The sequence below is a fragment of the Bos taurus genome, chromosome 11, assembly GCF_002263795.3.
Source record: "Bos taurus isolate L1 Dominette 01449 registration number 42190680 breed Hereford chromosome 11, ARS-UCD2.0, whole genome shotgun sequence".
Taxonomy (NCBI): Eukaryota; Metazoa; Chordata; class Mammalia; order Artiodactyla; family Bovidae; genus Bos; species Bos taurus.
The window spans coordinates 93,662,921-93,688,640 of NC_037338.1; the positions used below are offsets into that span (position 1 = coordinate 93,662,921).

At 41.2% G+C, this 25,720-nt stretch overlaps 2 protein-coding genes across 5 annotated transcripts; both read right to left on the reverse strand.

The window, feature by feature from the left end:
• Positions 1-1,424: 1,424 nt before the first annotated feature.
• OR1J4B (olfactory receptor family 1 subfamily J member 4B) lies at positions 1,425-12,086 on the reverse strand. 4 transcript variants are annotated; one of them, XM_059891407.1, is made up of 2 exons: positions 9,726-10,232; positions 1,425-2,367 (listed from the first exon to the last, which is right to left on the reverse strand). In XM_059891407.1, the coding sequence occupies exons 1-2, from the start codon at positions 10,220-10,222 to the stop codon at positions 1,425-1,427; spliced, it is 1,440 nt and encodes a 479-aa protein (XP_059747390.1). In that variant the 5' UTR covers positions 10,223-10,232. The 4 variants fall into 4 exon arrangements, with proteins under 4 accessions (XP_059747390.1, XP_002691605.2, XP_059747391.1 ...); XM_002691559.3 differs by lacking the exon at positions 1,425-2,367 and adding an exon at positions 12,079-12,086 and having other exon boundaries at positions 9,213-10,223; XM_059891408.1 differs by lacking the exon at positions 1,425-2,367 and adding an exon at positions 11,354-11,373 and having other exon boundaries at positions 9,213-10,202.
• An 11,013-nt stretch (positions 12,087-23,099) lies between these two features.
• On the reverse strand, positions 23,100-24,041 carry OR1J4D (olfactory receptor family 1 subfamily J member 4D). Its single transcript, NM_001390820.1, has one exon. The coding sequence runs from the start codon at positions 24,039-24,041 to the stop codon at positions 23,100-23,102; it is 942 nt and encodes a 313-aa protein (NP_001377749.1).
• Between the last annotated feature and the right edge of the window lie 1,679 nt (positions 24,042-25,720).

Genomic DNA, 25,720 nt, shown 5'->3' on the forward strand with positions numbered 1-25,720 from the left:
GTTTGTTAATGTCTATATATGAAGTCTAGAAAAATGGTAGTGATGAACCGATTTGACAGGAAAGAATACAGAGGCAGACATAGAGAATGAATTTCTAGACACAGTCGGAGGTGGAGTTGTTATTCCGTCACTAGGTCTTGTCTGACTTTTTACAACCCCATGGACTGCAGCATACCAGGCTTCCCTGTCCTTCACAGAGTTTGCTCAGAGAGAAGGAGAGGGTGGGACAAACTGAGAGAGTACCATTGTCATATATACACTTCACTTCAGTTCAGTTCAGTTCAGTTGCTCAGTCATGTCCGACTCTTTGCAATCCCATGAATCGCAGCACACCAGGCCTCTCTGTCCATCACCAACTCCCGGAGTTTATCTAAACTCATGTCCATCAAGTCGGTGATGCCATCCAGCCATCTCATCCTCTGGGGTCCCCTTCTCCTCCTGCCCCCAATCTCTCCCAGCATCAGGGTCTTTTCCAATGAGTCAACTCTTCATGAGGTGGCCAAAGTATTGGAGTTTCAGCCTCATCATCAGTCCTTCCAATGAACACCCAGGACTGAGCTCCTTTAGGATGGACTGGTTGGATCGCCTTGAAGTCCAAGGGACTCTCAAGAGTCTTCTCCAACACCACAGTTCAAAAGCATCAATTCATCGGCACTCAGCTTTCTTCACAGTCCAACTCTCAAGTCCATACATGACTACTGGCAAAATGATAGCCTTGACTAGACAAACCTTTGTTGGCAAAGTAATATCTCTGCTTTTCAATATGCTATCTAGGTTGGCCATAACTTTCATTCCAAAGAGTAAGTGTCTTTTAATTTCATGACTGCAATCACCATCTGCAGTGATTTTGGAGCCCCCAAAAATAAAGTCCAATGCTGTTTCCACTGTTTCCCCATCTATTTCCCATATATACACTACCATGTGTAAATTAGATTGCTAATGAGAAACTGCTCCATAGCACAGGAAACTCAATGTAGTACTCTGTGATGACCTAGAGGGCTGCAAAGCATGGGGAGGGTAGGGAGGGAGGATCAAGAGAGAATATATGTATACTTAGAGCTGATTCACATTGTTATATAGCAAAAACCAACAAAATATTGTAAAGCAATTATTTTCCAATAAAAAGTAAATAAAAAATTAAATACATTTTAAAAAGAAATAAATTCCTAGGAAATAAGAGGAGAGATGAAGTACTACCAGCTATATAAATGCTCAGCCTTATAGACAAGATCAGAAATCAAGATCAGAACTCAAAATTCATAATTTATGCTAATGAACTGATAGGAAATAGACAATAATTGTAAAGGAATGCAATTCAATTATCAAACATTTACTGAATATTTATTCCATGCTGGGCTCAAATCTAGGGATGTAGGATCTGAGGTTTTGTGAACACTCGTGGCTGCTATAAAGACTAGCAAATGTCATTGAGACAAGACTTTTGCCTTGTGCAAGAGTCTCTCCAGGGCCTCCTTCATGTCCCTGTTCCTTAGGCTATAAATGAAGGGGTTCAGCAGTGGAGTGACCACTGTGTACATCACAGAGGCAATGGTGCTCTTGTCCCTGGAGGTGCTGGATGAGGGGAAAAAATACAGTCCAATAATTGTTCCATAATACAGAGACACAACAGAGAGGTGAGAGCCACATGTGGACAATGCTTTGCAGATCCCCTTGGTGGAGGGGACCTTCAGAATGGTGGCCCCGATGCGTCCATAAGAGATCAGGATGCATACTAGTGGGAGGATGATGACGGCCACTCCTGCTGTGAAAATGGCCAGCTCATTGAGGGATGTGTCTGAGCAAGAGAGCTTCAGCAGGGCACCAAGGTCACAGAAGAAATGGGGGATGCTGAGGTCAGCACAAAAGGACAGTTGGGTCAGGAGGAGGGTGTGATACAGGGCATTGGCACAGGAGAGAATCCAGGACACAGTTACTAGTAAGGTGCACAGCCCCTGTCCCATGACGATGGTGTAGTGGAGAGGGTGGCAGATGGCCATGTACCGATCATAGGCCATTGAAGTGAGCAGAAAATCATCCAGACCAGTAAAAAATAGGAAAAAATACATCTGTGTTACGCACCCTGCATAGGGGATGGATTGACCCTGAGTCTGCATGTTGATCAGCATCTTAGGGACAGTGACAGATGAAAAGGAGATGTCAGTGAGGGCCAAGTGGCTGAGGAAGAAGTACATGGGGGTGTGCAGGCGAGGGTCCAGCCTGATGAGCAGGAGGATGAGCAGGTTGCCCAGCACTGTGGTCAGGTACACGCCCAGGAACAGGGCAAAGAACACGCCCTGCTGCTCTGGCCAGATGGGAAGTCCCAGGAGGAGGAATTCGGACATGCTGCTCTGATTCTCCCTCTTCATGCTCCTCTCCTGTCTTATGGGAATGAAAGGACAGTGAAAGAAGCATATTTTGATTGCAGCAGGCATATATAAATGAGTCCTTTCTCTTCGTGAATATGTTAGTGTCTGTCTGCATTGCCCTGCAAAAACCCCGAAGATGAATGGTATTACCATGTATAGTGAGGGAATTACCAACCAAGAATTGAGTTTGATACAGAAGAGAAACTGGCTCAGTGGCATTTTTCCATCACCTCAGTAAAGAGAAAGTATCACACTTTCTTAGCAGAGAAATAGTAAGTTAAAGACCTCCCTAATTTCTCTTCTGTTTCTGGACATACAATCATAAGGTTTGACCTTCAAGTTGTGACATATTGACCTATGGAAATCTGACTTCAAAGTCCTTTCACATGTAAAGTATAAGGAGGACTGTTCAATAACGAATTCTTGAAGTAAAGTGGGTCAAAAATACACAGCCAAGGAATTTCCAGGCAGTCCTGTGGTTAATACTTCAAGATGCAAATCAGGGGTTGTGGGTTCAATCTCTGTTCCATGTATAAAGAAATCACATGCCTTATAGCTAAAAACTGAAACATGAAACAAAAATATATGGTAATAAATTCAGCAAAGAATTTTTAAAATGATCCACATCAAAAAAATTCTTTAAAAATAAATAAGCAACTAAATAGCCAGATTCCATTATGTATAAAAGTTGAAGAAAAATAAAGGAAGCTTACCTGTCAACTGAATTCAGAATTTCTAAGAGCTCAATCTTGTAATATTGTGCTCTATGAAATAAAAATATTACTGGCAGTTATGTATATATTTTTACTAACACTCATATTAATCATTCACCAATATCCTCCTGATTCAACAAAATCCTCTTGTTGAAGAGTTCCCTAATCCAAAATAAAAACAGTTGCTACCAAGAGGTGTCAAAGAGATATGCCCTAATATGCCTTCTCCACTCATCTTTAAGAACTAGTTTAAAAAAGTATCATAGCCAGAGCACAGAGAAATGCTGAACACCTATATACAGACACACACACACATACAAATACACACCTGCTATTGCCGTAGGTCATCCAGTTCTTTTCTGAACTTTATGCTTGATTGATCTAGTTGCCTTGAGTAAGAACTGGTTTTGCAGCTTCTCTGTAGGACACCTGGAGACAAGACTTATCCATTTCTGTGGTCCTGAACCACTCACCAGCATCAGAGAAAAAAGAGCTTTATCTTCAATTCACCAACTTCAGACATGAAGATGTGAAGACTGCTCTGTCCACCAGAAAGTGGATCCAAAGGGATAGGGCTCCAAGCTCTTGGTTAGAGACATGCATTAAACATGTATTAATTGCTCAGTTTTCTTGTTTCTCCCTCCAGGACACATGCCCTAGGGCAGTGGTTCCTAAACTTTGATGTTCCCTAGAATGCCCTGGGGAGTTTATTAATGATGCAGATCCCAGCTCCAACTCCACTGATGCTCATTCTTGAACTCTGCAGCAAGAGAATTCTGATGTACATGGTCCTAAGGGCTGACACTGAGAAAACAGTGTCCTTAGGAAGAACATCATGATGACGCCCCATGGGTGTGAGCCTGAAGGAGATGTGGAAAGACCTCCTCACTGACCCTTCCTACAAGCTTCAAGCTTCCCCTAGTTAAGTCAAAGCTTGGGATGTGAGGATGGAGTTTTCTCCCAAGCCGAGATGCCTTCTTAGTTTGTTGCCTTTTAAATATATCTGCTTCATGGTAGAGATCCAAATACAATATGGTAAAGTCAAAGTATTTCCCCTGTCTTTTATTCATTTTTTATACTTCTAAAACGCTTTTTATTCATAAAACCTTACATTTGTTGTTGTTCTATCAAAAGGTTAGTTGCTCAGTCATGTTGGACTCTTTGCAACCCCACGGACTGTAGCCCCCCAGGCTCCTCTGTCAGTGGAATTCTCCAGGCAAGAATATTGGAGCTATTTTTCAACTCCAATGTTGTTCAACTCCAGTTGTTGTTGTTCAGTGTCTAAGCCATATCTGACTCTTTGCAACCCCATGAGTTTCAACATGCCAGGCTTCGCTGTTTTTTGCTATTTTCCAGAGTTTGCTCAAACTCAAGTTCATTAAGTCAGTAATGCCATCCAACCATCTCATCCTCTGTCATCACCTTTATATCCTTCCTTCAATCTTTTCCAGCATCAGGATCTTTTCCAGTGAGTTGACTCTTCACATCAGATGGCTAAATTATTGGAGTTTCGTCTTCAACATCAGTCCTTCCAATGAATATTCAGGATTGATTTCCTTTAGGATTGACTGGTGTGATCTCCTTGCTGTTCAAGGGACTCTCAAGAGTCTTCTCCAGTACCACATTTGGAAAGTATTAATTTTGCCACTCAGTCTTCTTTCTGGTCCAACTCTCACATCCATACATGACCACAGGAAAACCACAGCTTTGGCTAAATTACCTTTGTTGGAAAAGTGATGTTTCTGCTTTTTAATAGGTTGTGTAGAAATGTCATAGCTGTTCTTCCAAGGTCAAGTGCCTTTTATTTTCATGACTGCAGTTACCAAATGAAGTAATTTTGAACCCAAGAAAATAAAATCTGTCACTGTTTCCACTTTGCCCCCCATCTATTTGCCAGGAGCAACAGAACAGAATGCCATGATCTTTGTTTTGTGAATGTTGCATTTTAAGCCAGGTTTTTCATTCTCCTCTTCCACCCTCATCAAGTGGGTCTTTGGTTCCTCTTCACTTTCTGCCATTAAAGTGGTGTCATCTGCTTATGTGAGGTTGTTGATATTTCTCCCAGCAATCTTGATTCCAGCTGGTGATTCATCCAGTCTGGCATTTCGCGTAATGCATTCTGTATATAGATAAATAAGCAGGGTGACAATATACAGCCTTTATGTACTCCTTTCCCAATTTGGAACCAGTCAATTGTTCCATGTCCCGTGCTAGCTATTGCTTCTTGACCTGCACACAGGTTTTTCAGGAGGCAGGTAAGGTGCTCTGGTATTTCCATCTCTTGAAGAATTTTCCACAGTTTGTTGTGATCTACATAGTCAAAGATTTTAGCATACTCAGTGAAAGAGGAGTAGATGTTTTTCTGTAATTCTCTTGATATTTCTATTATCCAACAGATGTTGGTGATTTGATCTCTGGTTCCTCTGTCTTTTCTAAATCTAGCTTAAACTTCTGGAAGTTCTTGGTTCACATACTGCTGAAGCCTAGTTTGAATGGCTTTGAGTATAATCTTGCTAGCATGTGGAATGAGTGCAGTTGTACTGTAGTTTTAACATTCTTTGGCCTTGTCTTTCTTTGGGATTGAAATAAAAACTGCCCTTTTCTAGTCCTGGGGCCACTGGGGAGTTTTCCAAATTTGCTGGCATACTGAGTGCAGCAGTTTAAAAGCATCATCTTTTAGGATATATTTACATAAATGCGATTTATTTTGCATGGTATCTTAGAGCTTTCTTTTCCTAAAATATATTTATTGCATTAATACTTGCAAGTCTACATCTATGCTTATCAGTTCATAGAATATATATAACATCAATACATTAATCTTCTTAAATTTTTAAATTTTTAGTTGCTCTCTTGTTGAATTAACTGAATGATCCATTAACACAGAATATCTAATTCTTCAATAGCACTGGGGCAACCCAGAGGGATGGTATGGGGAGGGAGGAGGGAAGAGGGTTCAGGATGGGTAACACATGTATACCTGTGGTGGATTCATTTTGATATATGGCAAAACCAATACAATATTGTAAAGTTAAAAAATAAAATAAAATAATAAAAAATAAGGTAAAACTTTAAAAAATATTATAGTACACCCTGAAGTCTTCTCCTGTGTCATTTGTCTGATCAAGATTACTTTAAGATCTCCAAAGCATTCATTTTAACAGGCTGCATTGTCTTAGTTCCCCCATGCCTGTGGCTTGTTCCTTTGAAGAGAGAACAACCGAACTTTGAAAATGTCCATGAAAATACATGAAGAATGGAAGTCCAGGTGGAAGCCCATGGAAAGAGAGGCAATAAAGCCAGACTCTTTTCATTCACCTAAGGAATGATCTAAGTCAGAGCTTATGGAATGAAATAAATGAATAATAAAGGAAAGTTGCATCATGATATTTTATACATGTATCAAATATCAAATTCCTTCAAAATATTGTGGTTTCCAACTTTACACCTCAAACAGAGTAGAGTTGTGACATTACCACAGCCTTCCGTGTCACTCCAGCTGCTGGTTACATACTAATTAGTGTAATTCGTGTTTATGTATAATATTGGTAAACATACTACATTCACATAGTGCAGGCACACATACACACAAAGACAAGATGGAAAAAAGGGGTAAAAACCTGATGCTCATAAAGAGACATATCTATGTTGATAAGAGAGATCAAAAGAATAGTACAAACTAATCTAAAAAAGGCCAATAAAGAGGGAAAAGTAAAGAAACAATCTTTGTCCAAATCTATTTGCAGTAAGTGAATTTTGCAAGGTAGCAGCATTACAAAGTTTGTCAATAAAGAACAAAAATCAATGATACTTTATATCCTAACAGTGAGCACTGAGAATTGAAAATTTTAATATACTATTTATAACAGTTTAAAAAGCAAAATATACATATGGATGAATTTACCAAAATACCAGTACATTTACAACTACAAACCCATTCATGGTAAATTTAAAGAGAATGAAAATGAATAGAGATACACTTTGCACATAGACTGGATAGCCCAATATTGTTACGAAGCCAAGTCTCTCCTCCAACTGATCTATAGGGTCAGTGCAATCAAAGGCAATGTATCAGCAGCCTACTTGTAGAAAGTGATTCTTAATATTATATGGAAGTTAAAGGGAAGACAAAAAATCTTAAAATGAAAGCAAAATGCCATAATTTACCTAATTTCAAAATCTTTTTATAATCCATCGAAAGGAAAATAAAAATAATTGCATGAGAATAGGAATATAGATCAATAGAACAGCAAATAATTTTTAAATAGATCAATACAAATAAGGTCAGTTAATAGTTTACAGTGGACCAAGGCAATTTAATGTGGCAAGCATAGTGTTTCAATAAATGGTGCCAGCATGGTTCAGTATCAATATGGCTTAATTGAACATGGACTCTTGAGCCACACAATATGCAAAACATAACTCAAAATGGGTCAAATGTGTAAGAACTATAGCTATAAGACTATTTTGAATAAAACATTGGACAAAATCTTGGTAAAAGTGAAGTAGGTAATATTTTCTTAAATAGGACACAAAAGTCATGAACACTAAAAGGAAAAGATAGAATCTTGATTTCATAAAATAAAATGCATTTGCTCTTCCAAAGAAACTTTTTTTTAAAAAAGTCATTGGACTACAGTTGCTTAACAATGTTTTGTTATTTTCTGATCTCAGTAAAATGAATCTGCCATATGTCAAGGCTATGGTTTTTCCAGTGGTCATGTATGGATGTGAGAGCTGGACTGTGAAGAAAGCTGAGCAATGAAGAATTGATGCTTTTGAACTGTGGTGTTGGAGAAGACTCTTGAGAGTCCCTTGGATTGCAAGGAGATCCAACCAGTCCATCCTAAAGCAGATCAGTCCTGGGTGTTCATTGGAAGAACTGATGCTGAGGCTGAAACTCCAATACTTTGGCCACCTCATGCGAAGAGTTGACTCATTGGAAAAGACCCTGGTGCTAGGAGGGATTGGGGGCAGGAGGAGAAGGGGATGACAGAGGATGAGATGGCTGGATGGCATCACCGACTCTATGGACATGAGTTTGGGTGAACTCCAGGAGTTGGTGATGGACAGGGAGGCCTGGAATGCTGCAATTCATGGGGTTGCAAAGAGTCAGACACGACTGAGCAACTGAACTGAACTGAACTGTATACCCCTCTTTTTAAAATTTCCTTCCCATTTAGGTCACCACAGAACTTTGAGTAGAGTTCCCTGTGCTATACAGTATATTCTCATTAGTTATCTATTTTATACACAGTAGTAAATGTCCACTGACAGAGGAATAGATAAAGATGTGGCACGTATATACAATGGAATACTATACAGCCACAAACAAAACTGTGCCATTGCTGGGACGTGGATGGGTCTACATAGTGTCTGGGTCTGACATATAGAGTGAAAAAAGTCAGAAAGAGAAAACTAAATATTTTATGTTAATGTCTACATGCGGAATAGAGAAAAATGGTAGTGATGAAGCGATTTCACAGGCAAGAATAGAGAGGCAGACATAGAGAATGAATTTCTGGATACAGTTGGAGGAGGAGTTGTTGTTACAGTTGCTAAGTCTTGTCTGACTCTTTCCAAGACCATTGACTGCAGCATACCATTCTCCCCTGTCCTTCACAGAGTTTGCTCAGGGGGAAGAAGAGGGTGGGAAAAACTGAGAGAGTACCATTGACATACATACACTACCATGTGTAAATTAGATTGCTAATGAGAAACTGCTCCATAGCACAGGACACTCAGTGTGGTACTCTGTGATGACCTAGAGGGCTGCAAAGCATGGGGAGAGTTGGATGGAGGATAAAAAGAGAGAGAATATATGTATACTTAGAGCTTATTCATGTTGCTATATAGCAAAAATCAACAAAATATTGTAAAGCAATTATCCTCCAATAAAAATAAATGAATAATTAAACACATTTTAAAAAAGAAATAAATTCCCAGGAAATAAGAGGAGAGACATAAGTACTAAGAGCTATATAAATTCTCAGCCTAATAGACAAGATCAAAAATCAAGAACCTAAACTCAAAATTCCAAATTTATGCTAATGAACTGTTAGTAAATAGACATAATTGTAAAGGAATGCAATTCAACTATCAAACATTTACTGAGTATTTATTCCATGCTGGGATCAAATCTAGGGATATAGGAGCTGAGGTTTTGTGAACACACATGGCTGTTATAAAGATAAGCAAACATCATTGAGACAAGATTTTCGCCCTGTGCAAGAGTCTCTCCAGGGCCCCCTTCATGTCCCTGTTCCTTAGGCTATAAATGAAGGGGTTCAGCAGTGGAGTGACCACTGTATACATCACAGAGGCAATGGTGCTCTTGTCCCTGGAGGTGTTGGATGAGGGGAAAAAATACAGCCCAATAATTGTTCCATAATACAGAGACACCACAGAGAGGTGGGAGCCACATGTGGACAATGCTTTGCATATCCCCTTGGTGGAGGGGACCTTCAGGATGGTGGCCCCAATGCGGCCATAAGAGGTCAGGATGCATATTAATGGCAGGATGATGACGACCACTCCTGCTGTGAAAATGGCCAGCTCATTAAGGGATGTGTCCGAGCAGGAGAGCTTCATCAGAGCATCAAGGTCACAGAAGAAATGGGGGATGCTGTGGTCAGCACAAAAGGACAGCCGGGTCAGGAGGAGGGTGTGACACAGGGCGTTGGCACAGGAGAGAATCCAGGACACAGTTACTAGTAAGGTGCACAGCCCCTGTCTCATGACGGTGCTGTAGTGGAGAGGGTGGCAGATGGCCACGTATCGATCATAGGCCATCGAGGTGAGCAGGAAATCATCCAGATCAGTAAAAAAGAGGAAGAAATACATCTGTGTTACACACCCTGCATAGGGGATGGATTGATCCCGAGTATGCATGTTTATCAGCATCTTAGGGACAGTGACAGATGAAAAGGAGACGTCAGTGAGGGCCAAGTGGCTGAGGAAGAAGTACATGGGGGTGTGGAGGCGAGTGTCCAGCCTGATGAGCAGGAGGATGAGCAGGTTGCCCAGCACCGTGGTCAGGTACACGCCCAGGAACAGGGCGAAGAACATGCCCTGCTGCTCTGGCCGGATGGGGAGCCCCAGGAGGAGGAACTCTGACACGCTGCTATTTTTCTCCCTCTTCATGCTCCTCTCCTGTCTGTTGTGAACAAAAGGATAGTAAATTTTCACTACAGAGGCAGATAATAATGAGTCCTTTCTGCTGGTGAATGTCAGTGTCTGCCTGCTTTGCCATGTCCCTGCAAAACCCTAAAATGTATGGCATTACCACATAAAACAGGGAATTTACCAACCAAGAAGAGGTTTGATACAGAACAGAAACTGGCTCAGTGGCATTTTTCCATCTTCTAGGAGAGAGGCCACCTTTAAGTCATAATTTGCAGCTGTGTCTTTTCAGCAAAGAGAAAATGTCACAGCATCTTAGTAGAGGGATAGATAGTAAGTTAAAATCTCCCTAATTTCTATTCTGTTTCTGTACATTTAAGAACAATCCTATGGTTTAACCTTCAGATTGTGACATAATGATTTTTTGAAATCTGACTTCAAAATCCCTTCCTAAGTAAAGTGTAGGGAGGAAGTTTCAACAACAAATTCTCACAGGGAAGTGGATCAAAAATACATTGCCAAAGTTTACATTATGTATAAAGGCTGAACAGAAAAGAGTCATATCTCTTGATTGAACTCAGAGGGTCTTAGATCTCAGCCTTGCAATATCACTGCTTTACAAACTAAAAATATTACTGTCAGTCACATATTTTTTACTAGTACTCATATTTATCATTATCTAATCTTCTCTTGATCCAACAAACTCTCCTGACCCCATGAATAGGCACACCCATAATAAAAAGAGTTGTTATCAAGAGTCAAACTGATAAGCCATGATATGCCTTCTCCCCTTGTCTTTAGGTACTAGCATGAGAACTAACATAAATAAGAACACCTGTGTACATACACACACACAAACACTCACACAAATACGCACCTGCTATAGGGAAAGGAAACCAGTTCTGCTCTGAACTTTATGCTAATGTGATCTGGCTGCTGAGAGTAAGGACGGGTTTCTCAGTTTCTCCTTAGGACACCTGGAGACTAGATGTGGCCAATTCTGTGGTCCTGAACCCCTTACCAGCATCAGAGAGAAAAAATCCATACACCTTGGAGTTCGTCTCTAAGGAGTTCATCTCCAAGTTCAGAAATGGAGTGTGAACACTATCATCTGCCCAACAGGGAGAGGACTCAAGGGGCCAGACACCGAACTCCTGGTTAGAGACATGCATTAAACATAGATTAATTGCTCAGTTTTCTTCTTACTCTCCCCAAGACAGATGCCCTCGGGCAGTCGTTCCTAAACTTTGATGTGCCACAGAATCCCCTGGGGAGCTTGTTAACGTTGCACATCCCAGCTCCACCTCCAGTGATGCTCTTTCTTGAACTCTGCAGCCAGGGAATTCTGACGCACATGGCCCTAAGGGCAGATTTTGAGGAAACATTGTCCTTAGGAGAAGCATCATGGTGATGCCCTGTGGATATGAGCCCCCCAAAATATGTAAAAGACCTCCTTACCCTTCCCTACTAACTTAATATTTCCCTGAGTTAAGTCATAGCCTGGTATGTGAGCAGGGATTTATTTTCCAAGTGGAAATTCCCTTTTGATTTTCTGCTTTTCAAATTAATTCTTCTTCATGATGGAAACCCAAATACAATAACATAGATATGAATGGAAAGAAGTACGTCAAAGAACTTCACCCTTCCGTTATTCATTTATCCTTCTAAAGTGGATTTTATTCAAGAAATTTTATATTTACATAAACAGGATTTATTTTATATGGTATTTTACAGCTTTCTTTTCCTATAAGAATATATTGCAACAATATTTGCATATTTACTTCTATGCATATAAAGAATACATATAACATCAACATGTCAATGTACTTAAATTTTAAAAATTTTAGCTGCACTATTGCTGAATAGTTCTGATGAACCAACTCATTGCAAAAGACACTGATGCTGGGAAAGATTGAGGGCAGAAAGTGAAGTGGGTGACAGAGGATTAGATGGTTGGATGGCATCACCAACTCAATGGACATGAAAAGTGAAAGCAAGTGAAGCCCTCAGTTATGTCCAACTCTTTGTAACCCCATGGACTGTAGTCCGCCAGGTTCCTCTGTCCATGGAATTCTCCAGGCAAGAATACTAGAGTGGGTAGCTGTTGCCTTCTCCAGGAGATCTTCCCAACCCAGGTATTGAACCCAAGTGCCCTGCATTACAGGCAAATTTTTTACCATCTGAGCCACCAGGGAAGCCCAAGAATACTGGAGTGGGTATCATATCCCTTCTCCAGTGTATCTTCTTGACCTAGGAATTGAACTGGTGTCTCCTGCATTGCAAGCAGATTCTTTACCAGCTGAGCTACCAGGGAAGAATTTGAGCAGCTGTCAGAGATGGTGAAGGACAGGGAAACTTGGCATGCTGCAGTCCATGGAGTCACAAAGAGTCGGACACAACTTAATGACTAAACAACAACAAAATTGTTGAATTAACTCAGTGATTCTTTAATAAAAAATCTTGAATTCTTTAATAAAGTTAAACCTTACTAAAGATTATACTATGCTTTGAAATCTTCTCTGTGTCAGTTGTCTGACTTTCACATCTCCAACGCATCCAGGCTCCATTATCATGGTTCCCCCATACCTGTGAGGAACTTCATGCTCCTTTGAAAAGAGAAGAACCTAACTTTGAAAATGTCCAGGAAAAATACATGAAGAATGGGAGGTTAAATTGAACTCTGTGAAAAGAGAGGTAATAAAGCCAGATCGTCTTAATTCACCTAAGGGATTGCTTCAGTCAGAGCTTATGGAATGAAATAAATAAACAGTAAAGTAATTTGCTATTGTAATATTCTATAATGTATCAAATATCAAACTCCTTCCAACATTTTGATTTCTGTCTTTACACCCAAACAGAATAGAGCTGAGGACATACCACAGACTTAAATGTCACTCCAGATGCTGGTTACATATTGCTTAGTGTTATGTTTATATATAAAGTTGGTAAAGATATTACATTTTGCATAGTACCAGCACACACGCAAAATGACACGATAGAAAGACTGGGATAAAAACCAATGCTAAAAAAGAGATATACCTAATAAGATAATAATAGAGATAAAATGAACAAGTAAGAAATAAACTAATCTAAAAGAAGGCAGAAAAAGAAGGGAAAGAAAACAAAAAAGAATCTCCCTCCAAATAGGTTTCACTAAGTGATTTTGCAAGGTAGCAGGATTACAAGGCTGATGAACAAAAACCAAAAATCAATGGTACTTTGTATCCTAGCATGGAGAATTGAAAAAAAAATTTTTTTTCAATTTTTTATTTTTTATTTTTAACTTTACAATATTGTATTGGTTTTGCCATATATCAACATGAATCCACCACAGGTATACATGGGTTCCCCATCCTGAACCCTCCTCGCTCCTCCCTCCCCATACCATCCCTCTGGGTCGTCCCAGTGCACCAGCCCCAAGCATCCAGTATCGTGCGTCAAACCTGGACTGGTGACTCATTTCATATATGATATTATACACGTTTCAATGCCATTCTCCCAAATCATCCCACCCTCTCCCTCTCCCACAGAGTCCAAAAGACTGTTCTATACATCAGTGTATCTTTTGCTGTCTTGAAAAATTTTAATATACTATTTATAACAATATAAAAACTGAAAAATACATATGGATGAATTTAACAAAATACCTGCAATACTAGTACATTAAAAACCACAAAATATTTATGGTGAACTAAAGAGGATGCAAATAGAGATATACCTTGCACACAGACTGAATAACTCAATATTATTATAGAGCTGGTTCTCTCCCCCATTTGACCTACAGGGTCAACTCCATCAAAGCCAAAAACATTAGCAGCCTACTTTTTGAAGATATTTCTTAATTTTACACAGAAGTGAAAGGGAAACCATAATAATTTAAAATGAGAAAAAAACTGCCAGACTTACTTTACCTAATTTCAAAACTTTTATAATCCATAGCAAAGAAAATAATAATATTGGCATGAGAATAGGAATATAGATCAATAGAATAGTGAATAATTTTGAAATAAGTCAATACACACAAGGTCAATTAATAGTTTATGAATGCACCAAGACAATTTAATGTGGCAAGGATATTGTTTCAGAAAACAATGTCAGCATGATTCAGTATCAACATGTCTTAAATGAACACGGACTTTTGGCTGCACCACATGCAAAACATAACTTGAAATGGAGCAATTGTGTAAAACCTATAAGTATAAAACTATGGTGTAGGCAACATTTTCTTAGATAAGACACAGAAGTCATGAACTCTAAAAAAAAGTAATCTTGACTTCGTAGTAATAAAATGCATCTGCAATTCAAAAGAAACTCTTCTTTAAAAATTTTTATTGGAGTATAATTGCAATGTTGTATTAGTTTCTGCTCTTGAGGAAAGTGAATCAGTCATATGTATACATTTCTGCTGTTGTTCGGTTGATCAGTCATGTCCAACTCTTTGCAACCCGATGGACTGCAGCATGCTAGGCTTCCCTGCCCCTTACCATCTCCTGGAGCTTGCTCAAACTCATGTCCACTGAGTCAATGATGCCATCCAACCATCTCATCCTCTGTTGTCCCATTCTCCTGCCTTCAATCTTTCCCAGCATCAAGGTCTTTTCCAATGAGTCAACTCTTCATATTAGGTGGCCAAAGTATTGGAGCTTCAGCTTCAGCATCAGTCCTTCCAATGATTATTCAGGATTGATTTCCTTTAGGATGGACTGGTTTAATCTCCTTGCAGTCCAAGGGACTCTCAAGAGTCTTCTCCAACACCACAGTTCAAAAGTGTCAATTCTTTGGCACTCAGCTTTCTTTATGGTCCAACTCTCACATCCATGTCTGACTACTGGAAAAACCATAGCTTTGGACGGACCTTTGTTGGCAAAGTAATGTCTTTGCTTTTTAATATGCTGTCTAGGCTGGTCATAGCTTTTCTTCCAAGGAGTAAGAGTCTTTTAATTTCCTGGCTGCAATCACCACCTGCAGTGATTTTTGAGCCCAAGAAAATAAAGTCTGTTACAGTTTCCATTGTTTTCCCATCTGTTTGTCATGTAGTGATGGGACCGAATGCATGATCTTAGTTTTTTGCATGTTGAGTTTTAAGTCAGCTTTTTCACTTTCCTTTTTCACCTTCATCAAGAGGCTCTTTAGTTCCTCTTGGTTTTCTGCCATAAGAGTGGTGTCATCTGCATATCTGAGGTTATTGGTATTCCTCTTGGCAATGTTGATTCCAGCTTGTGCTTCATCCAGCCTGGCATTTCACATGATGTACTCTGCATAGAAGTTAAATAAGCAGGGTGACAATAAACAGCCTTGATGTACTCCTTTCCCAATTTGGAGCCAGTCCATTGTCCCATGTCCAATTCTAACTGTTACCTCTTGACCTGCATTCAGGTTTCTCAGGAGGCAGGTCAGGTGGTCTGGTATTCCCAACTCTTGAAGAATTATCCAAAGGTTGTTGTGATCCACATAGTCAAAGGCCTTAGCATAGTCAATGAAGCAGAAAAGAAAGTAGAAAGAAAGTGAAGTCACTCAGTCGTGTATGACTCTATGAGACCCTGTGGACTGTAGCCTATCAGGTTCCTATGTCCATGGGATTCTTCAAGCAAGAATACTGGAGTGGGTTGTCATTTCCTTTTCCAGGGGATCTTCCTGACCCAGGGATCAAACCCGGGTCTCCCGCATTGCAGGCAGACGCTTTACCCTCTGAGCCACCAGAGAATGAAGCAGAAGTAGATATTTTTCTGAAATCCTCTTGCTTTTTCTATGATTGAACAGATGGATGTTGGCAGTGTGATCTCTGGTTCCTCTGCCATTTCTAAATCCAGCTTGAACATTTCCAAGTTCTTGGTTCACATACTGTTGAACCAGTCTAGCTTGGAGAATTTTGAGAATTACTTTGCTAGCATGTGAAATGAGTGCAACTGTGCAGTTGTTTGAAAATTCTTTGACATTGCCCTTCTTTGGAACTGGAATGAAAACTGACATTTTCCATTCCTATGGCCACTGTTGAGTTTTCCAAATTTGCTGGCATATGGAGCTCAGCACTTTAACAGCGTCATCTTTTAGGATTTGAAGTAACTCAGCTGGAATTCCATCACCTCCACTAGCTTTGTTTGTAGTGATGCTTCCTAAGGCCCACTTGACTTTGCACTTCAAGATGTCTGGCTGTAGGTGAGTGACCACACCATCATGGTTATCTGGGTTATTCAGAATTTTTTGTATAGTTCTTCTGTGTATTCTTGTCATCTCTTCTGAATATCTTCTTCTTCAGTTAAGTACATACCATTTGTGTCCTTCATTGTGCCCATCTTGGCATGACATGTTCCATTGGTATTTCTAATTTTCTTGAAGAGATCTCTAGTCTTTCCCATTCTATAGTTTTCCTCTATTTCTTTGCATTGTTTACTTAGGAAGGTTTTCTTATCTCTCCTTGCTATTCTATTTAATATATAGTAGTATTTAACACAATACTTGAAGAAGGCAATGGCAACCCACTCCAGTACTCTTGCCTGGAAAGTCCCATGGTGGAGGAGCCTGGTAGGCTGCAGTCCATGGGGTCGTGAAGAGTCGGACACGACTGAGCAACTTCACTTTCACTTCCATGCATTGGAGAAGGAAATGGCAACCCACTCCAGTGTTCTTGCCTGGAGAGTCCCAGGGACGGTAGAGCCTGGTGGGCTGCCGTCTATGGGGTCGTACAGAGTCAGACACGACTGAAGCGACTTGGCAGCAGCAGCAACACAATACTACTATTTATTAAAATACAAAAATTTAATATAACATTACTATATTTTAAATATAACAGTTTAGCACAGGGAACTGTATAGCACAGGGAACTCTTCTCAATGCTCTGTGGTGGATTTCCTTTCCATTTAGGTCACCACAGAGCACTGAGAAGAGTTCCCTCTGCTATACAGTAAGTTCTCATTAGTTATCTTTATAATACATAGTACTAAATGTCTGGTTGCTTTTTTTTTCTTTCTTTTTTTTTTTTTTTTTTTTTTTGATCTCTGGTTCCTCTGTCTTTTCTAAACCCAGCTTGGACATCTGGAAGTTCTCAGTTCACATAATGCTGATGCGTAGCATGCAGGATTTTGAGAATAATCTTACTAGCATGGGAGATGAGAACAAATGTCTGGTGGTTTGAAAGGAAAGGAGTAAGACAAGGCTGCTTATTGTCACCCTGTTTATTTAACTTATGGGCTGAGCACATCATGAGAAATGCCAGACTGGATGAGTTACATGCTAGAATCAAGATTGGCAGAAGAAACATCAACAATTTCAGATAGGAGGATGATACCACTCTAATGGCAGAAAGCAAAAAGGAAAAAAAAGAACCCATTGATGCAGGTGAAAGAGAGAGTGAAAAAGCCAGATGAAATCTAAATATTAAAAAACTAAGATCATGACATCCAGCCCCATCACTTCATGGCAAATAGAAGGGGGAAATGTGGAAGCAGTGACAGATTTCCTCTTCTTGGGCTCTAAAATCACTGCTGATGGTGACTGCAGCCATGAAATTAGATGATTGCTTCTTGGCAGGAAAGTTATGACAAACCTAGCATGTTAAAAAGCAAACATATCACTTTGCCAACAAAGGTCTGTATAGTCAAGGCTATGGTTTTTCCAGTAGTCACATACGGTTGTGAGAGCTGGATGGTAAAAAAGACAGAGCGCCGACCAATTGATGTTTTCAAACTGTGTTGCCGGAGAAGACTCTTGGGAGTCCCTTGGACAGAATGGAGATCAAACCAATCAATCTTAAATGAAATCAACCCTGAATACTCATTGGAAGGATTGACACTGAAGCTCCAATACTTTGGTCACCTGATGTGAACAGCTGGCTCACTGGAAAAGACCCTGATGGTAGGAAAGACTGAAGGCAGAAGGAGAAGAGTAAGACAGGGGTAAGATGGTTCAATAGCATCACTGATGCAATGGACATGAACTCCGGGAAACTCCAGGAGATGGTGAGGGACAGGGAGGCCTGACATGCTGCGGTCCATGGGGTCACAAAGAGTCAGACATGACTGGGCAACTGAACGACAACAACAGTAAATGTATATGACAGAGGAATAAATAAAAATGTGGCACATAACTGTTAGTGGGAATGTAAATTCATACAGCCACTATGGAAGATGGCATGGAGATTCCTTAAAAAACTAGGAATAAAAACACCACGTGACCCAGCAATCCCACTCCTAGGCATATACCCAGAGGAAACCAAAATTGAAAAAGACATATGTAAACCCAGTGTTCATTGCAGTATTTGCACTATTTACAATAGCTAGAACATGGAAGCACCCTAGATGTCCATCAACAGATGAATGGACAAAGAAGATGTGGTACATATACACAATGGAATATTCAGTTCAGTTCAGTTCAGTCACTCAGTCTTGTCTGACTCTTTGTGATCCCATGAATCACAGCACGCCAGGCCTTGCTGTCCATCACCAACTCCCGGAGTTCATTCAAACTCCTGTCCATCGAGTCAGTGATGCCATCCAGCCATCTCATCCTCTGGCGTCACCTTCTACTCCTGCCCCCAATCCCTCCCAGCATCAGGGTCTTTTCCAATGAGTAAACTCTTTGCATGAGGTGGCCAAAGTATTGGAGTATCAGCTTCAGCATCAGTCCTTCCAAGGAACACCCAGGACAGAGCTCCTTTAGGATGGACTGGTTGTATCTCCCTGTAGTTCAAGGGACTTTCAAGAGTCTTCTCCAACACCACAGTTCAAAAACATCAAATCTTTGGCACTCAGCTTTGTTCACAATCCAACTCTCACATCCATACATGACCACTGGAAAAACCATAGCCTTGACTAGATGGACTGGAAATTTGCTGGCAAAGTAATATCTCTGTTTTTTAATATACTATCTAGGTTGGTCATAACTTTAATCCAAGGAGTAAGTGACTTTTAATTTCCTGGCTGCAGTCACCATCTGCAGTGATTTTGGAGCCCAGAAAAATAAAGTCTGACACTGTTTCCACTGTTTCCCCATCTATTTCCCGTGAAGTGATGGGACCAGATGCCATGATCTTCGTTTTCTGAATGTTGAGTTTTAAGCCAACTTTTTCACTCTCCACTTTCACTTTCATCAAGAGGCTTTTTAGTTCCTCTTCACTTTCTGCCATAAGGGTGGTGTCATCTGCATATCTGAGGTTATTGATATTTCTCCCAGCCATCTTGACTCCAGCTTGTGCTTCTTCCAGCCCAGCGTTTCTCATGAGGTACTCTGCATAGAAGTTAAGTAAGCAGGGTGACAATATACAGCCTTGACGTACTACTTTTCCTATTTGGAACCAGTCTGTTGTTCCATGTCCAGTTCTAACTGTTGCTTCCTGACCTGCATATAGGTTTCTCAAGAGGCAGGTCATGTGGTCTGGTACTCCTATCTCTTTCAGAATTTTCCAAAGTTTATTATGATCCACACAGTCAAAGGCTTTGGCATAGTCAATAAAGCAGAAATAGATGTTTTTCTGGAACTCTCTTGCTTTTTCCATGATCCAGCGGATGTTGGCAATTTGATCTCTGGTTCCTCTGCCTTTTCTAAAACCAGCTTGAACGTCTAGATGTTCACAGTTCACGTACTGCTGAAGCTTGGCTTGGAGAATTTTGAGCATTACTTTACTAGCGTGTGAGATGAGTGCAATTGTCTGTTAGTTTGAGCATTCTTTGGCATTGCCTTTCTTTGGGATTGGAATGCAAACTGCCCTTTTCCAGTCCTGTGGCCACTGCTGAGTTTTCCAAATTTGCTGGCATATTGAGTGCAGCACTTTCACAGCATCATCTTTCAGGATTTGAAAGAGCTCAACTGGAATTCCATCACCTCCACTAGCTTTGTTCGTAGTGATGCTTTCCAAGGCCCACTTGACTTCACATTCCAGGATGTCTTGCTCTTGGTCAGTGATCACACCATCGTGATTATCTGTGTTGCGAAGATCTTTTTAGTACAGTTCTTCTGTGTATTCTTGCCACCTCTTCTTAATATCTTCTGCTTCTGTTAGGTCCATACCATTTCTGTCCTTTATCGAGCCCATCTTTGCATGAAATGTTCCCTTTGTATCTCTAATTTTCTTGAAGAGATCTCTGGTCATTCCCATTCTGTTGTTTTCCTCTATTTCTTTGCATTGATCACTGAGGAAGGCTTTCTTATCTCTCCTTGCTATTCTTTGAAACTCTGCATTCAGATGCGTATATCTTTCCTTTTTTTCTCCTTTGCTTTTCGCTTCTTTTCTTTTCACAGCTATTTGTAAGGCCTCCTCAGACAGCCATTTTGCTTTTTTGCATTTCTTTTCCGTGGGGATGGTCTTGATACCTGTCTCCTGTACAATGTCATAAACCTCCATCCATAGTTCATCAGGCATTCTATCTATCAGATCTACTCCCTTAAATCTATTTCTCACTTCCACTGTGTAATCATAAGGGATTTGATTTAGGTCATACCTGAATGGTCTAGTGGTTTTCCCTACTTTCTTCAATTTGAGTCTGAATTTGGCAATAAGGAGTTCATGATCTGAGCCACAGTCAGCTCCTGGTCTTGCTTTTGCTGACTGTATAGAGCTTCTCCATCTTTGGCTGCAAAGAATATAATCAATCTGATTTCAGTGTTGACCATCTGGTGATGTCCATGTGTAGAGTCTTCTCTTGTGTTGTTGGAAGAGAGCATCTGTTATGACCAGTGCATTCTCTTGGCAAAACTCTATTAGCCATTGCCCTGCTTCATTCTGTATACCAAGACCAAATTTGCCTGTTACTCCAGGTGTTTCTTGACTTCCTACTTCTACATTCCAGCCCCCTATAATGAAAAGGACATCTTTTTTGGGTGTTAGTTCTAAAAGGTCTTGTAGGTCTTCCTAGAACCATTCAACTTCAGCTTCTTCAGCATTACTGGTTGAGGCATAGGCTTGGATTACCATATTGAATGGTTTGCCTTGGAAATGAACAGAGATCATTCTGTCGTTTTTGAGACTGCATCCAAGTACTGCATTTCAGACTCTTTGTTGACCATGATGGCTACTCCATTTCTTCTAAGGGATTCCTGCCCACAGTAGTAGATATAATGGTCATCTGAGTGAAATTCACCCATTCCAGTCCATGTTAGTTCACTTATTCCTAGAATGTCGACGTTCACTCTTGCCATTTCCTCTTTGACAACTTCCAATTTGCCTTGATTCATTCCAGGTTCCTATGCAATATTGCTCTTTACAGCATTGGACCTTGCTTCTATCACCAGTCGCATCCACAGCTGGGTATTGTTTTTGCTTTGGCTCCATCCCTTCATTCTTTGTGGAGTTATTTCTCCACTGATCTCCAGTAGCATATTGGGCACCTACCAACCCGGGGAGTTCCTTTTTCAGTATCCTATCATTTTGCCTTTTCATACTGTTCATGGGGTTCTCAAGGCAAGAATACTGAAGTGCTTTGCCATTTCCTTCTCCAGTGGACCACATTCTGTCAGAACTCTACACCATGATCCTCCTGTCTTGAGTGGCCCCACATGGCATGGCTTAGTTTCACTAAGTTAGATAATGCTGTGGTCCATGTGATCAGATTGGCCAGTTTTCTGTGATTATGGTTTCAGTGTGTCTACCCTCTGATGCCCTCTCGCAACACCTACCGTCTTACTTGGGTTTCTCTTACCTTGGACATGGGGTATCTCTTCATGGCTGCTCCAGCAAAGCGCAGCTGCTGCTCCTTACCTTGGACGAGGGGTATCTCCTCCCGGCCACCCCTCCTGACCTTGGACGTGGAGTAGCTCCTCTCAGTCCTCCTGCACCCACGCAGCCACCGCTCCTTAGATGTGTGGTAGCTCCTCTCGGCCGCTGCCTTGACCTCGGGAGTGGGGTAGCTCCTCCCAGCCAGTAATGGAATATTACTCAGTCATAAAAAGAAACACATTTGAGTCAGTTCTAATGAGGTGGATGAACCTAGAGCCTATTATACAGAGTAAAGTAAGTCAGAAAGAGAAAGATAAATATCACATACTAATGAATATATATGGAATCTAGAAAGATGGTACCAAAGAATTTATTTGCAGGGCAGCAATGGAGAAACAGACATGGAGAACAGATCGATGGACATGAGGAGAGGGGAAGAGAGGGTGAGAGGTATGAAGATGTGGCACATATATACAATGAAATATTACACATCCAAAAAATGGATCAAATTGTGCCATTTCCCGAGATGTAGACTGACCTACAGACTGTCATATAGAGTGAAGTAAGTCAGAAAGAGAAAAAAAAATATCGTATATTAATGCCTATGTATGGAATCTGGAAAACAGTACTGATGAACGTATTTCTAGGTCAGGAATAGAGATGCTAACAGATGCAGAGAACAGACATATGGACACACCAGGGAAGGAGAGGGTGGCACAAATTGGGAGATTAGGATTGACACATATGCACTACCGTGTGCAACATAGACAGCTAGTGGGAAGCAGCTACATAACACAGGGAACTCAGCTCAGCGTTCTGTGATGACCTGGATGGGTGGGAAGGCTGGGTGGTGGGAGGCAGACTCAGAGGGAGGGGATACATGTATACTTACAGCTGATGCGTGTTGCTGCACATCAGAAACCAACACAACATTCTAAAGCAATCATCCTCCAATTAAAAATAAATAAAAAACAAAATTAAATAAAATATTTTAAGGGGACTAATAAATTCCCAGGAAATGAGAGGAGAGACATAAGTACTGCCAGCTATGCGATTTCTCAGTTTAATACACAAAATTTATAATCAAGAATATCAACTCAAAAATAACAATTTATTCTAATGAATTGTAAGGAAATAGACAATAACTGTGGTAGGATGCAATCCAAGTTATAAAATATTAACTGAGGATTTATTCCATGCTAGGATCTGGGGTTCTGTTAACACATGTGACTGTTATAAGATAAGCAAATGTCATTGAGACAAGACTTTTGCCCCGTGCAAGAGTCTCTCCAGGGCCCCCTTCATGTCCCTGTTCCTTAGGCTATAAATGAAGGGGTTCAGCAGTGGAGTGACCACTGTGTACATCACAGAGGCAATGGTGCTCTTGTCCCTGGACGTGTTGGATGAGGGGAAAAAATACAGCCCAATAATTGTTCCATAATACAGAGACACCACAGAGAGGTGAGAGCCACAGGTAGACAATGCTTTGCAGATCCCCCTGGTGGAGGGGACCTTCAGGATGGCGGCACTGATGCATCCATAAGAGATCAGGATGCATATTAATGGGAGGACGATGACAGCCACTCCTGCTGTGAATATGGCCAGCTCATTAAGGGATGTGTCTGAGCAGGAGAGCTTCAGCAGGCTACCAAGATCACAGAAGAAATGGGGGATGCTGAGGTCAGCACAAAAGGACAGCCGGGTCAGGAGGAGGGTGTGACACAGGGCACTGGCACAGGAGAGAATCCAGGATGCAGTTACTAGTAAGGTGCACAGCCCCTGTCTCATGACGGTGCCGTAGTGGAGAGGGTGGCAGATGGCCACGTACCGATCATAGGCCATTGAACTGAGCAGGAAATTGTCCAGATCAGTAAAAAATATGAAAAAATACATCTGTGTTACACATCCTGCATAGGGGATGGATTGATCCCGAGTATGCATGTTTATCAGCATCTTAGGGACAGTGACAGATGAAAAGGAGACGTCAGTGAGGGCCAAGTGGCTGAGGAAGAAGTACATGGGGGAGTGGAGATGAGAGTCCAGCCTGATGAGCAGGAGGATGAGCAGGTTGCCCAGCACCGTGGTGAGGTACATGCCCAGGAACAGGGCGAAGAACACACCCTGCTGCTCTGGCCGGATGGAGAGCCCCAGGAGGAGGAATTCAGACATGCTGCTCTGGTTCTCCTTCGTCATGCTCCTTTCCTGTCTGCTGGGGGTGAAAGGACAGTGAAAGAAGCAGAAACTAACAATCAGGCAGATCAAAATGAATCCCTAGCATAGCAGAGGGATGTTAAGCTAAAATCTACCTCATTTCTATTTTGTTTCTCTACCTTTAAAATCAGTCATAAAGTTTGACCTTTAGATTGTGACATATGGACTTTTGAAATCTGACTTCAAAATCCTTTAGTAAGTATAGTGAGGAAGCTTCAACAATAAATTCTCAAAGGCAAGTGGATCAAAAATAAATAGTCAAAGTTTCCATTATGTATAAAGATTGAAGGAAAAAGAAGCTTATCTGTTGATTAAACTCAGAGCGCCTTAGAGCTCAGTCTTGCAATATCACTGCTTTACAAAGCAAACTTATTATTGGCAGTTACATATTTTTTACTAGTACTCATATTTTTCATTCTCCAGTCTCCTCCTGATCCAACAAGTTCCCATGACCCCTTGAACATCCACAATTCATAGTAAAAAGGGCTGTTGTCAATAGGTGTCAAAGAGATAAACCATGATATGTCTTCTCCCCCACCGCCATCTTTAGAAACTAATACTAAGAAATGACATAAGCCAAGAGCACAAAGACGTGATGACCACCTGTGCACAGACATACACACACACACACACACACACACACACACACACACACACACTTGCTTTTGGTTGAAAGAGACTAAGTTCTACTCTGAACTTTATGCTCAAGTGATCTAGCTGCAGGGAATAAGGACTGGTTTCTCAGCTTCTCTGGGCCTTCCTTGGTGGCTCAGATGGTAAAGAACCTGCCTGAAATGCAATGGGGGAGACCCAGGTTCGATTCCTGGGTTGGGAAGATCCCCTGGAGAAGAGAATGGCAACCCACTCCAGTATTCTTGCCTGGAGAATTCCATGGACAGAGAAGCCTGGCGGCTACAGCCAGTGGGGTCACAGAGAGTCGGACAAAATGGCTTCAGCTTCTCAGTAGGATACTCCAAGACCAGATTTAGCCACCACTTCTGTGGTCCCAAACCTCTCACCAGGGACTTCCCCGGTGGCTCAGATGGTAAAGAGTCTGTCTACAATGCAGGAGACCCGGGTTCGAGCCCTGGGTTGGGAAGATCCCCTGGAGAAGGAAATGGCAATCCACTCCAGTACTATTGCCTGGAAAAGCCCATGGATAGAAGAGCCTGGTAGGCTACAGTCTATGGGGTTGCAGAGTCGGACACAAGTGAGCGACTTTACTTCACTTTCACTTACTTTCTGTGGTCCCGAACTTCTCACCAGCATCAGGGTGAAATAAGCAGACTCCTCAATCCACAGTTTCAGAAATGGAAATATGAAGACTATGCTCTGCCCACCAGGGAGGGGACCACAGGGACTGGGCACCAAGTTCTTGGCTAGAGACATGCATTAAACATCTATTAATTACTCAGTTTTCTTTATACTCCCTTCAGAGAAGATGCTCCCAGACAGTGGTCCCTAAACTTCAACATTTCCCAGAATCCCTTGGGAGCATGTTAAAGATGCAGATCCCAGCTCCACCTCCAGTTATGCTCATTCATGAGCTCCAGGGCCAGGGAATTCTGAGGTACATGGACCTAAGGGCCAACATTGAGGAAACACTGTCCTGAAGAAGAACATCAGGGTGATGCCCTGTAGATGTGAGCCCAAAGGAGATC

Excerpts from the sequence above, each read along its gene's own strand:
- OR1J4B (XM_059891407.1), bottom strand. The coding sequence starts at position 10,222 with ATGAAGAGGGAGAAAAATAGCAGCGTGTCAGAGTTCCTCCTCCTGGGG. Across the intron at positions 2,368-9,725 it reads ACCCTCCTCCTGACCCGGCT|CATGAAGAGGGAGAATCAGA; the intron begins GTCCTTTTGTGC and ends ACAGGAGAGGAG.
- OR1J4D (NM_001390820.1), bottom strand. The coding sequence starts at position 24,041 with ATGACGAAGGAGAACCAGAGCAGCATGTCTGAATTCCTCCTCCTGGGG.